Below are 13,553 nucleotides of genomic sequence, written 5' to 3' on the forward strand. Positions count from 1 at the left end.
CAGACAGAGACACACAAATGCACACACACACCCAGACACACAGTGTGGTTTCTCCTCTGGAGGGGAACATAAACAGGGCTCTCTGTCTGCAAGTGGAGAGCTAGTTCTCATGACATCACCACCCAGCAGGAATGCTGCGCTTTGCCACGTCAAAGCCCCTCTACCAGCCAGCAGCTCGCGCACACACAAAAACATGTAAACTGAATTATGCTCATCCACCTTTTCACAGCAAAAATTCACCACATTCTCGATGTGCACCCATATGAAATTTCAAACAATTTCTTCAATTTTAGCATTTTATTACTTGTAATTTTCTTTTTCTCACTGCACAAACATCCTCTTTCTCTTTATCTTCTCCACCATCTTTATCACTACAGTTTGCTCTGAATTCCCTCCTCCTCATATATCTGTGCTGCCTCTGCAGTCCACAGTGTCAGACCACACACAAACTACCAAAACACAGAATATGCATGAGAAAGATCAGTGTATAGCAGCTCCAATTATTTCTTATGAGAAACTTTTCTTGTATATGTGTGAGTTTGGGTGGTGTTATAGGAGATGGGTGGTGGTGGTGGTGTGAAGGGGTATGGGAAATTACGCACTACTTCATTGTATTGGTGTTTGGAGGAAAAGCCCTATTGAAGCTCTCTCTCCTTCCTTTTCACCTCTCTTCCTCTCTCTAACTCTCTCCTCCCTTCTCCAACCCTCCATCACTTCCTCCTACATCTTTCACTTCCTAGATATCTCCTCTTGCTATTTTGTCCCTTGTATCCCACCTTCTTCCTTCCCTCTTTCCATCTAAGCCATTTTTCTTGCTATTTTTCTCCACTGTTCTCTTTTACCCTCTCTGTTTCTCTCAGGCGTTTGGGGAAAGCAGGGACAGGAAGCAGCTTGGCTCTCAGACAATGGAACACATCAAAATCAAAAAGCAGCACCAACCTCACCAACTTCACACACACACAGACACACAAACATAGCAAGACAAACAGGACATTCCAGCTGCCGGCTGCACCGGATTCCTCGCCTTGGCTAATCTGAAACGGAGAGTGAGACTGGGAGTGGAGCTAAGCAGGGAGGCTGGGTGAGAACCATGGGTGAGGGAAAGTGGGCGAGATGGAAAGTGAGAGGGCAAAACACAGAGTGGGGAGAAGAAACTGATACAGACAGAGGGAAGCATATTTTAAGGAGTCGAAGAGCATAAATAGCCAGATGTTTACTGCATCCAAGTGTCCCACAGGTCTACAGTTGAATGCTTTCATACAGTACAATGTTAAGCCAGCAAAATGATGCTGAAATAGCCAGCCAATGGACCTGAGATGCTTCATTTGATTGTCATCAATAAGCATGGAATTCTCATGTTTTTTTAATCAACAAGTCTGTGAACACAGACCAAGAAAAAGGACCAAAACCAGAGTAACAATGTTAAACCAAAATTAGGAGGTGAAGTGGAGAGAATGGAAGACGGAGAGAAAATAGAAAGCAGATGTAGAGAGAAAAACTCACAGTAGAAATTAAATAAATATCAAAACTGTTGCAGTAAAATATTGCTGAAACCCTCAGCTGATTCTTTTCTAGTTTTGTCACTTGAAAAAAGGGGTTTACATATAGCAATTTTATGTGTATTGCATCAAACTGAGTGCATTATCCAGACTAAAAAAAATAAATTATTTTTATGTTTGGTTTTGTAAAACTATGCAGCGATAAAATAAAAAAATACTCCTCCTTGTCAAAGATGCTTATCAGTGCAAATCTCCTTTTCCTTTTTATACATAAAAAAAAGTAAAAAGTATATCCGTGACATCATGTGGTTCTTGGGAATCAGAGGTATAATAACAATAGGACTGGTTGTCCAATGACTGTCTACAAAGCTCGGTAGTGACCAATGGGCTGGTTTGTCTTTGGATTAATGAGCAGGATGCTGCACGATATGGAGTGAAGTCTGTTTTCTGTTTATATCCCTCTAGATATAATACCATCACATGAAAAACTGGCTTCTAGCACAATTATCATAATAGAAACTTTGATTAGTTAATGTCCTAAGGAACAAAAGTCATCCAGTTATCTAAATTTGGGGAGGAAACTAATCTGTGTGAGCAACTTCTCACACAAGCATGCAGAGACAGACTGATATATATCATGCAAACACCCGTACACACAGGTGTCATTGCATTGCTATGTTATCCTGGGGCCAACTTGACTGTGGGAAAAGAGAGCAGACTTGATTTGTTAAATGCTTGGTGAGTGATGGCTCATCTTCTTTCTTATCTGTGTGTATGTGTGTCGGCTCAAATTGCTGCAGATTTATTTGTAAGATTTTCACTCTTCTGACGAACGACTGCTTGACAACAATAAAACTTTTGATAACTTCAATATAAATCTCCAAAGATTAAGACTTATTTCTTTAGGAAAGCAGTGAATTTATCCATTGCTTTGCATACCCACATTGTTGTATTTCAGTTTGCAGACTGGCTGGAACTTAGCCAAGCATCCTGGAAAGAGGCAGTATGACAAAATTATAAGATGAAAACCTCTGATTTGTAAAGGTGGTTCAGGTCTAACTATTAAGTAGACTGACATACACTTAAGGTTTTATATTATAAAATTATTAATGCCTAATCTAAATTTGGTATTTTAAGCCAGTTTGAGCCAGGTTGTGTTTGATTAATGGGCAAACAGAGCACAAACAAGCTTAATATTTCATTTCAATATTAATCAAATAGAATAAATCTCTCTCTCTTATACTGTGTTGTGCCATTCTTAGAATTGTACAACCTATAAGATGGGTCACTGCCAAAACATGGCACTGCTATCACTGTCATGGCTGAATGCCAAAGACTGACTCAGACAGTCAGCAGGATTTGGTTCCTGAATGTCCTGGGGTCCAAAGCACCCCACTTAACAGTCGCTCACTCCTATCATACAATAGTAAAATATATTATTTCTTTCTTTAAGTACTATGATATGGTGTCATTAGCCAAATTTACATTTTCTGACCGATATGTTCATTCTGTACACAATTGGTTAATTAAACACATATTTAACCTTAAAATTATGCAAATTTCCCCAATGAACTATCTTTCAAAGTGCAGATCTTCTCCTTACGTTTTTGATTTGATCACTTTTGGCTTTTGAAAAAAAAAATCAAAATAACCACAGGCAAAAAGTGAGGTTTTAAAAATGCAGTTCACAAAACGACATCCATTTCTTAAATACAGTCTATGTGTGAAACGGCTTAAACAGTCATCTTCTATCAGTCTTCTTTACTTACTCAAGCCCTTTTTTTTGTTTTTACCTTTGAAATAATATTTTTTTCAATGAGTCAACTTCTAGCTGGAAAAGAAATGATTTCCATAGGAAAGACACAGCAAAGCCCTAAAGTATTTGTGGCTGTGTTTTACTCATTCAATCATTCCTAGAATTGTACTTTAAAGTTAAGCAACAGCACAATGGCTTTTGCTGACTTGTAATTCTCACAGCAAGACAAAAAAGACATGCAGTGTCACCTTTTAGAAAAGAGTGACAATGCAGATATTCACTTGCTACCTATATGTGTGTATAATAAACAGTGACTGAGGGACTGATACGGTCTTTTGGTCTTTTTACATGTGTGTATGTGAGTGCGTGTGTGTAACCGAAGATGTGAAACCCTCGCCACACACAGTGGGAAATATTTGGGATAGTTTCCCTCGGAATGTCTTGGCGTGCCTATGGAATGCACCCCCCACCACCACTGTCTCCCCCTCCCCCTTCTCACCGTCTCTCCCTCTTGTCTCCGGAGAGAGAGGGGGGGGAGTGGGAAACGACAGGACACACAAATTCAACCCCCTGTTTTGTCACTACAGAGAGCAGCACACACACACGCATGGAGCTCCACACATGAGAAACTCACACAGGTTTGTGAGAATATTTGTTGAGGTTTAAAAGTTTATGTGTGAAAAATAAAAAAAAAAACAGCATGACAATTGGATTTTTGTCGTCATCTACAAGTGCTGCGTGTGTACATATGTGAAAATGGTGAAAGTGAATTCACATGTTTGAAAACACATGTCTATAAAATACATTTTCTCTTTTCAACACCAGTCACATTCATATATCCTGTCACCAATTAACTCTTTTCACTCATGCACTCATACGTGCACGCATGTACACACTAAACGGCCAGTGAAGGTTAACACTAAACATGTCTCGGCCTCTAACATTCCTCCTAATTCTCAGCCCGCGGCTCTCTGAGCAGATCAAAGGCCAGACAAGTCTTTCTATCATTCTGCTCTCCTCCACCCCTCTTTTTCTATCACTCTCTCTTCCTCTCTGTCTTCCTGCCTCAACAAACACTCATTTCACTTTGGCACAAACAGATTTTACCCCATACACAATCATTCTGACACTGCTGAACCACTTCATATTATTTATTCTTCTTCATCCCTGACTTACCAGCAGTTTCTTAACTGATTCCTTTTATCCATTTTTTTCTTTCTACTTCCTAGGCATCACCTCTGTTCTCACTTCTTTCTCCTCTTCTCTTTGTCTCCCCACAACCCCAATCTCTCCTACCCCACCCTCCCACTGTGTGGCGGTTCCTGTTGCTCTTGTTTTCACTTCCCCAGTAGTCAGATGCGTGGGAACCAGTGTTTTGGCTGCAACAGTTTCTTCTACTGAGTCCTAGTGCAACTGTGGCCAAGTCTATATGAGCGTTAAAGGTGTTGAAATGCATGTGTGTATAGTGTGATAGCATCAGGACACATTTGTTGGTTTTGACTTTTTAGTTGTGTATGCATGGTGTGTGTTTATGTGTTTGGTTTCATATCTATCACTCAGGCAACGTCGACCTGTTACAAACAATAGGAAGTGTATGCAACTGTGTGCATGCATGGGAAATGTAGGTACAGCAGGTATCTATGCTAGAGATAAAATATAGTTGGAAAAAAAGAACAAACTAATAAACCAATCAATGACCTCCCAGACAACTTACTGGAATCCAGAAGAACAACTACTGATGCTTTAGTATTTAAGCATTTCATATATGCCTAAATACAAATATAATACAACCATATTTACCAGTTTATTATTATTGTTTAACTTATATAAAACATAATATTTACCTTGATTTGTTTGTACAGTTAGGGTTGCTGATGAATCTTAATCAACCAAGGTATATTGATGCTATGCTATATGTTATATTCTTTCCAATTATAGCCAAGCAGACAAGGAAGAAAATTCTAAATGTGTGGCATCCATCTCATTATTCCTTATAGGATCCTCATAATGGAATAAAATTCCTGTAACTAACATTTTAGTGCAGCTCATTAATACAGAGACATACTTGAAATCTTTTCATCTATGTTGGTACAGTTTTGGGTTTCATTTGAATGAGGTGAGGAATTCTGTGTCTGAGCAAATTGGAATCTGAGGTTATCGTTTTCATGTGTGCAAAGCCTGCAGTGGAAAATGGAAAACTCCTCAACTTTTTAAATCGACAGCACAGTTGCAAGCCAATCAAAATGCCTTAGTGATCATACGTCTGATCCTTGACTGAATGTTGCTACATTCTGAAAGGCAAAGGCCACCTACAACTGAGCACTCTTGTGAATTCCACCTTAATCTCATTTGCCTTCTCTTTAACCTCTCTTTACTTGAGACATATATGTGTGTAAATAAGCAGGAGACAAAAAGAGACAAAAGGAGGGAAACTGACCCATCCACTGCTAATCAGAGAGCTTTACAATCAGATAACAAAGGGGTTAACTTTGCCTGGGTGGGCCCTAGGACAACCCCCTGAGTGAAACTCACTCACTTTCTTTAACACACACACGTAGAATTTAAATTTAAAGAGTAAATTTCACACAGTTTAATTGCTGCAAACATATCAAAATGTGCTTGAGGGCAAAAATGGAATTATTATCCAACATTTGATTAAAGTTATATATCCTGATGCTAGAATATTTCATTTAAGAAAACTGGCATGAAGCAATTACATTTATACTTGTGGAAAACCAATCCTAAAGGAAACACAGTCACATACCGGATAATATTGGGAGAGATTTGACTATTATGAGAGTTTAAATCCTAATCTGACAAGAGTGAAATCCCTTTCATATAGTCTCATGAGGAACGACCCTTATTTAAAGGTCGATAGATGGATGACCATTTGGTAACTAGCCATTTAGCTGCATTTGAGAGTGTGCCTGTGCCATCATCCTATCAGCAAGGCAGCACGTAGCATCGAGGTGGTCCCAGTTTGTAATATTTTGTGTCTGACAGAAATGCAGCTGGTGGTATGTATTGACATGTCAGGCCCCCTACAAGGAGCAGGCCAGAACACCCAAGTTTTAAGCAACTGTCCTGCACAAATTACTCCCGGAGTCACCACTACACACACACACCAAACACTGTCATTGTCTCACACACACACACACACACACACACACACACACACACACACACACACACACACACACACACACACACACACACACACACACACACACACACACACACACACACACACACACACACACACACACACACACAGTCTTTCCAAATAGCCACCCACAGAGACATGTACAGGTCAGGAGCCATAAATCAGACAGGTATTGACAACAACTGCTTAAATACATTCATCTGAGCTTAGCAAATATTGAAGAAACAGGATGAATAAGGGCTTGTGCTGCTAAATGTAAATCTATTTTATACTTAATTCTATATTATAAAAAAACAAAAATTTAATTAGGAAAATGTCTATTTCATTCGAGAATATACAGGTCGATTTTTCAGATCACAGCCTTGCTATTTTCAGTATTGCATGAAAACTGTATGACGGATACAATTGAGGGGAAGCTGAAATAAGAAAAACATTTCATAATAAATGTGAAAACGATGACAGTTTACAAGTCTTTTTAGCTAGAAAGAGTTCACCCACGAGGAAATACCTCAGTTTTCAGTTGAGTACAAAACTATGGCATCTAAAATGCCATAAAAAAAGCTACAATTAGGGAATGATACAAACATTTTTACATGTGTATGTTAACTGATTATGTCTGGTTGTATTTTGATCAAATAAGCATTTATTACCAGTTCCTTTAACAAAGCACATCTGCCAATACAAGACAAATGACTCATTTCCCTCAGGCAGCAGCAGTTTGACAATACACCCATTTCATCGCTTCTCCTGGTTTTGTCACAACTTACTCTTGCACAAACTTTTACCATTTCATGACTGACTCAGTCAATCAGTCTGGTCCTCCTTCCTTCTGGATATGCCCAGAATACATCTGAATGGAGGCATAATAATAATAGGAGGCATAATAATAATAATAACTACTTTCTGCATGATAATAGTTTAACTTCAAGTTAAACTGATTACTAGTTTAACTTCAAGTTAAACTGATTACTAAAGCTTATGTGTCTGGTAGAAAAGAGCTCTTTCTGTCTCCCTAAGTAACAGTTTTCTTTCTTTTTTTTCCCCTCAGAATTGATATCTTCCTGGAAAATAATTTTTTTAACAAAGTCCTGTTGCAAGATTTGTAGTTTGAGTCAGTGGTGGACACAGTAGAGATGAGTCAAGTTTTGTCTAGTTTGAGCATAGCTTTACTTTTGCTATTGCTCCTCCTGCATCTCCAGCACAGTTCAACATGTCAAAATCCCCCACAGCCCCAGCTGCCTCACTGAAACACAGCATGCACTAAATTTTTACACTTTATAGCTTTCCCATCACTACATATCTTATCTCTTCTGATGTCACTCTGCATAAGACAATATACCACAGCCACCACAAGCTTTCCTATAATAACTGAAGAACTTAACTAGCTCAGCATATCTGTAAACCACAAAAATACTTCCTTTATAATAATGTTTTAGATTTTTTTTCCCGATATAGGAACTCTTTCCTCTTTCTCACAGAAAGGTCAGCATGAAACAAATATATAAAAAACAAGAGTATAAACCAAGTTCATGTTTATTGCATGTTATACCATGTTATTAGTTTTACACTACAGTTGTGCATCACTTACCTCATTACCTGGCTTTATTGTGACTTTATCAGCCTTTGAGCAACAAAGTCTCTTCAGCTGTTGCACTTTAATATCATAATATTCATGGACATTATTTCAGTGTGAAGAGCAACACAAAGCTCAGTGGCTCATGCAGTTTGTTCTCAGCTTTACCACACCATATAAAAACAAACAGCCCCACATGCAGACGTACCTGGCAGCGACTGAAAATATCGCTTGGAGTAGGCTGGACGTTGAAGTGCCTGAGGACTCGAACAGCCTGGTCTCTGGCCTTTTCTGAACAGTCTAGGGAAAGGCAGCGACCCTCACCCACCTGGGAACGCAACTATGAGTAGAAAGCGACAGCTGATGTAAACTGCTAAACAAATGGGATAATGTTTTAGGGAAAGCTTATGGCAAATCACACAAAGTGCATCTTGGGTTTTTTAGATTTCAGTTTTTGCTTTAGTGAATATGAACTTACACTTTGAAACGGCTGTCCACATGTGAGAATGACACGGCCTTCAGCTTGAGCCAACTGACAAACAATATAGATAAAAAATAAACATAAAACATATATAAAAATATAGCAGTACTGAAAATAATCTAAATGATATAGTTAAATCATTTATTATTTTAAATTAAACCAGTTGTACTTTATTAACTGTAACTACCGCAATAGGAAAAAAAAATGTGTGAGATGACAGCTGTGAGTACAGCTGCAGATTTTTTAACATGTGAGTTTGGACAAATTATACAAGCCAAAGCCAAGATTTTTAAATAAAATGAATTAAGAAATGACACTTTATACACTTTAAAGGGTATAAAGGCAAGCTGGTGAGGAGGCAAATACACATATACACAGATGCACACCAACAACATTGTCAATCAGGTGAATCTAACTCAGACTGCCATCTAAATGCGCACAGTCATACAGCACTTCATTTTTGGTCAGAATAACCAACCAAATGGAGAAAGTGACAGTTTTTCAGTTAGTTTTTCTTCACCAACATGGATATAAATATTTTAAATGTAACAATTGACAGATGTGTGTAAGGTTGATGCTGTCTTGTTTAGGACTATGGAGCAGCTAATAATTGATGTTGATTACATTTTTAGAAGGTCAATATCATTATCATGTGATTTGTGCACATACAGCACTATTTGAATATGAGTGCATTCTGTCTTTTTTGGTTAAATATGTCAGTTCTTGTACAACTTTTTCTATGTATGAAAATGTATGCATAATTAATTAGTAGATAACCAACTAACCTTTGCCGCTATTCTGTGGTCATCAGTGTTCTCCAGCATAACCACGTCAACTCCTAAACAGCGGAGATACCTTCCCAGTCCTTGCAGCATATTGTCACACACCACCCGCAACTGCTGAGGGGGAAGAGGGGGGGATTCCTCTGAAGGCTTCTCGCCACACAGGAGGCCTTTCTCTGTGTCAGAACGAAGGGGACTGACCCTTTGAGCCCCCTGACATTCCTAAATGGACAGAGAGAATAATGTGATACTTAACTGATCCCCATAGGGGGATTTTCTTTTCACTTGCATCGCAGTTCAGGGAGGTCAAAGCACAGGGTGAGTTATACAACTGCACCCCTGGAGCTGATAGGAACTGTTGAAGTGTCTTTGTCATACACATACTGCCCCTCCTGCAGGGTGGATGCTCAAACACTGGAACTTCAGCTGGAGATTCTCCCCATTTACTCAAACTTCACACAAAAGTTTGCAGGTTATCACCAGACTATCAACTGTCAAATCAGCAGAGTAGCTCTTCATGAAAAATTACTGGTTGTGGTGATAACTGCACTCTGTGAAAATGAATACATCATAAATAATTTGATAACTTTCAGACTAATGAGAGCAACCTAGTCAGAAAATGACAACTGCTATCACACATGTAGTTTGTCAGCTCCTGTTTGGTAGATTATCAGCATTTCTCTGGACCAACTGGAGGTAAATAAAGCAAATGAATAACAGGAGCAACCACTAAATCCTTTTTAACTTACATTCATAATATCTAATCTGTATTTATAGATTTTCTGTTATTCTCATCAAGACAAGAGAAATATTTAAAAATATATATCTGAGTTACAAAAGAATTGAGACCCCTAATTCAATATTTTGTCAATATTTTCTTTAAGATGTTACACATCTGATTCTAGGGATAAGAATGGCGTTCTACACCAACACCTGGAAATGTGCTCAAGGAAAATGCGTTCAAACTCAAGACAGATCGGAAAGGAAGCATCATAGAGTTTATATCAACACATCTCAACCGATTTTTTTCAGATTAAAGACTGAGATTTTTCTGTTTTAATGCCACCACTAAATTTATTCTCTATAACAATGGTTTAGCTGACAGTACCTGGTGCCAGACACATTCTGGCTGATAAATCATTCAGGCTGATAAAATTCCTCTCAATATGTCACTTATTGGCAGATTCTCAAACTGTATCTCACAAAGGACTGAAACTCCGACTGCAGGTTACCTCACAGACCAATGACATATTGCTTGGTTTTTCAGTCTGTGCATAATCTAAGAGAACTACACAGTCATCCAGAAAGTTCCCTGTACTTTACAGCAGTTTGTTTCATCAGATCTTTATATTTACTATTTTTAGACACAAAGTTTTTCAATCAATTCAGTGCAGTGGTTACACTGAACTCACTAGCAAATGATTTATGCTGCTGCTAAATGCGTCTCTTTACTTTGAAACTGACTGTTCAATCAAACCCCTTTACACTAAAATGCTTTCAGTTATGTTTAATGCACAATGTTGTCATGTTACATAAATTAAATATGTTAGTTTTGTGGGCCAATGTAGCATGTTTATATGTAGCAGCAGTATTGTGCTTGATTTACAGTTACTTTGACATTGCTGTTACCTTGCATGAAAAGGAATAAATTGTTGAAGTTAAGGCTTAAAATGAAGGAGACATATGATTTAATTAAAGATGAAAAGGTGGTGACATTATCTGAATTATGAAATGATAGCTCCAATCATAAATTACGAATTAGAAAGCAGCCTTAATTTTTTTTTTACATGTTGCGCCTTCATGAAATGTGAACGTATTATTTATTTAGCTTTGGAAAGTTGTATAAAAGTAGAAAATGTCTACAGATGCCTAACAAAGATAAGTTATCATTGTCAATATCCGTCATAGTTTTAGAGAAATAGCAGTTGAACTCTAACCTCTTTGTCAAGAGCCTGTTTTGTCTTCTTTCCCTGTTTCTCCTTCAGTTTCTTGTCTTTGCTCATCTCTGATTGGCTTGAAGAAATACTGCGGAGATCAGCTGGCAGCCCAAAGCTTGCTGGGTTGCTGGAGAGAACTGAGTACACATCCAGCAAACAGTAGGCATCTGCCACTAGAAGAAGGTTAAGAAGTGAAAGAAAGAGTGAGCAAGATGGGGGTGAACTTATTGGTTTGCATTTCATCAGGGGATAACAAAATAATCACTGATATTCTATAGAAAAGAGAGCAGCGACCATCTGGCTCTGTCATTGTCTGTCTGTGCATGCATAATGCCTTACCTGCATATCTAATTTGGCTGATGCGCAGTGGTCGCTTCTCCCAGTTAGACATCTGCTCTGTCTTGTCCAGGGGCCTTCCCAGGACCTGTTGTACCAACAGACTGAGGCCTTTTTCTGCACAATCCTCTCCTACTAGCACCTCTCTCTTACCAGGGCCATTTTGAATCTGACCACTTTTGCAACGCTGAATCTGTAGAAAAATGATCAGAAATATTAATGTCTGAACTTTGTTTCCATTAAAACATCTGCATAGATACAAGTGCAGCATCTTTAAACACATTCATTGTATGATTAGTAAACAACTTATGGCTCTAATAAACAGTTTTTAAATAGTTTCTTTGATGCAGGTTTCCTCACATCTGTTAACAGACAGCCCACTCAATCTGATTATCAGTTAAGCTGCTTTCAAACATGTACAGGAGTCCTTAGATGTTCTGGAAATGTTTCGGAGCAGGGGTAGCTGAGATAGCAAATGTCTGCAACATTCAGAACTGATGTTCTGTGAAAATTCATCACGCAGACCCCAAGTACAATTTCTAGATCATCAGCAGATGAAAATGTTTCAGCAAATCTTCCAGAGAGTTTGCTGCCACGTGTGTGCTAGAGTTTCTCCTTTCTGCTGACCTGTATGCTATTTTTTGTTTACTCACCAACATAGTTGCCCAGTGCAGATAAATGTATTCCTCATACCAGCACAATGAGGAGCCTCATCTGCTATTCTCATCGTGTTGTTAAAAAAAACAGCTACTTCCACAGCCTACGTTCTGTATAATGTCCTGCCTCCTGCACACTCTAGTAAGGCATTGCGCCTACACCTCCACCCTAATATTTCCAGCCGGGGACACATTTCTTGCTAAAAGCCACTTACTGCAATAAGCCTATGTGACCAAGTCCAATTTCCGAGACATACTTTTGAAAATCTCTGGTACTTATGTTAGCAAATTTACAGACCCACATCCCAATTTAAACACACAACCTCCCCTTCAAACATTGGAGCTCTGTTAAATCTATCTCTGGAAACATCCAGGTCAAAGTATGAGACAACAAAACTGACAAAGTACAATTTTTATTTTATTTTATTTTAATGTAGTGAACTGTTATAAATAAGTAAAATTTAGTGCAACATTAAACCTCTACAAATGCATAATGTTCTTAGACCATCTGCTGGATTTAATTAAGAGCCCATTTGTAAGAAGTTATGTGGATGTTGGGATTATGTTACCTTTTGGTGCACACTAAGAAGATCAAGCATCCCCTCCATCTTCAACGGCTCCTCTGATAACTGAGGCCAGGTGGCCAAGAGACATTTGAGATCCCCAGACATGCCATATCCTGGTATGGGAATAAAGAGATGTATTAAAAAAAACTAAAGTATTTAAAGTAAATCTGCATTTGAAATTAGTTTAGCGACCATTATAAAATTATTATAAAACCAATATTAGTATTAAAACTATAAGAAACTTACTAACCCAGTTTAAGGACATTTTGTGAGGAGAATAATGCCCTGATGAAGCTTCTTGTCTCTGGGTGTAGACAGAATCCTCGTGTACAAAGGTCTATCAAGAAAACTTGGTCAAAAACTGCAAGCTGTATCAATGCAACCTGCTGAGCTGTGCTACAGCCAAATGTGGGCTGCCACTCCATATCAACTCCTACTACCCCACCATCCTGGAACAGTAGACAGACAAGTGATGTTATAGCAGAATGAAAATACAAATGTTTTTCAATTTTAAGTAAACAATCACAAATCCATTTTGAAGTAGCATCTCCTTCCAATACACATGCTTCCTTTACTTTGCAGAATGAACTTCTCTGTACCTTGAGCACAATTTGTCGACATTCTTGGAGAGATTCTTGTGTGTCCACAAAGTGGACCTTGTCTCTAGTGAGAGGCACTTGGTAGAACTTCTCACAGTGAGACCGAGATGGCACCCACTCTTCCTCTTGCGCTAAATTATTCAAACATATCTGTCTGAACAGAAGGTACAAGTGTGTTGTTTTTTTAGTTTGCATGTCAAAGATA

General features: G+C 38.4%; 1 protein-coding gene across 1 annotated transcript in view; it reads right to left on the bottom strand.

Annotated features, from left to right (window-relative positions):
• exd3 (exonuclease 3'-5' domain containing 3) overlaps positions 1-13,553 on the bottom strand; it is a 39,290-nt gene that overhangs the window by 17,229 nt on the left and 8,508 nt on the right. The window contains exons 12-19 of the mRNA XM_079256629.1: positions 13,349-13,502; positions 13,000-13,198; positions 12,753-12,862; positions 11,531-11,720; positions 11,192-11,364; positions 9,258-9,476; positions 8,470-8,523; positions 8,200-8,331 (exon numbers count right to left, since the gene is read on the bottom strand). Coding sequence (XP_079112755.1) covers positions 8,200-8,331; positions 8,470-8,523; positions 9,258-9,476; positions 11,192-11,364; positions 11,531-11,720; positions 12,753-12,862; positions 13,000-13,198; positions 13,349-13,502 — 1,231 coding nt within the window. The remainder of the gene's footprint in view (positions 1-8,199; positions 8,332-8,469; positions 8,524-9,257; positions 9,477-11,191; positions 11,365-11,530; positions 11,721-12,752; positions 12,863-12,999; positions 13,199-13,348; positions 13,503-13,553) is intronic.

This window comes from Telmatherina bonti (assembly GCF_933228915.1).
Source record: "Telmatherina bonti genome assembly, chromosome: 17".
Taxonomy (NCBI): domain Eukaryota; kingdom Metazoa; phylum Chordata; class Actinopteri; order Atheriniformes; family Telmatherinidae; genus Telmatherina; species Telmatherina bonti.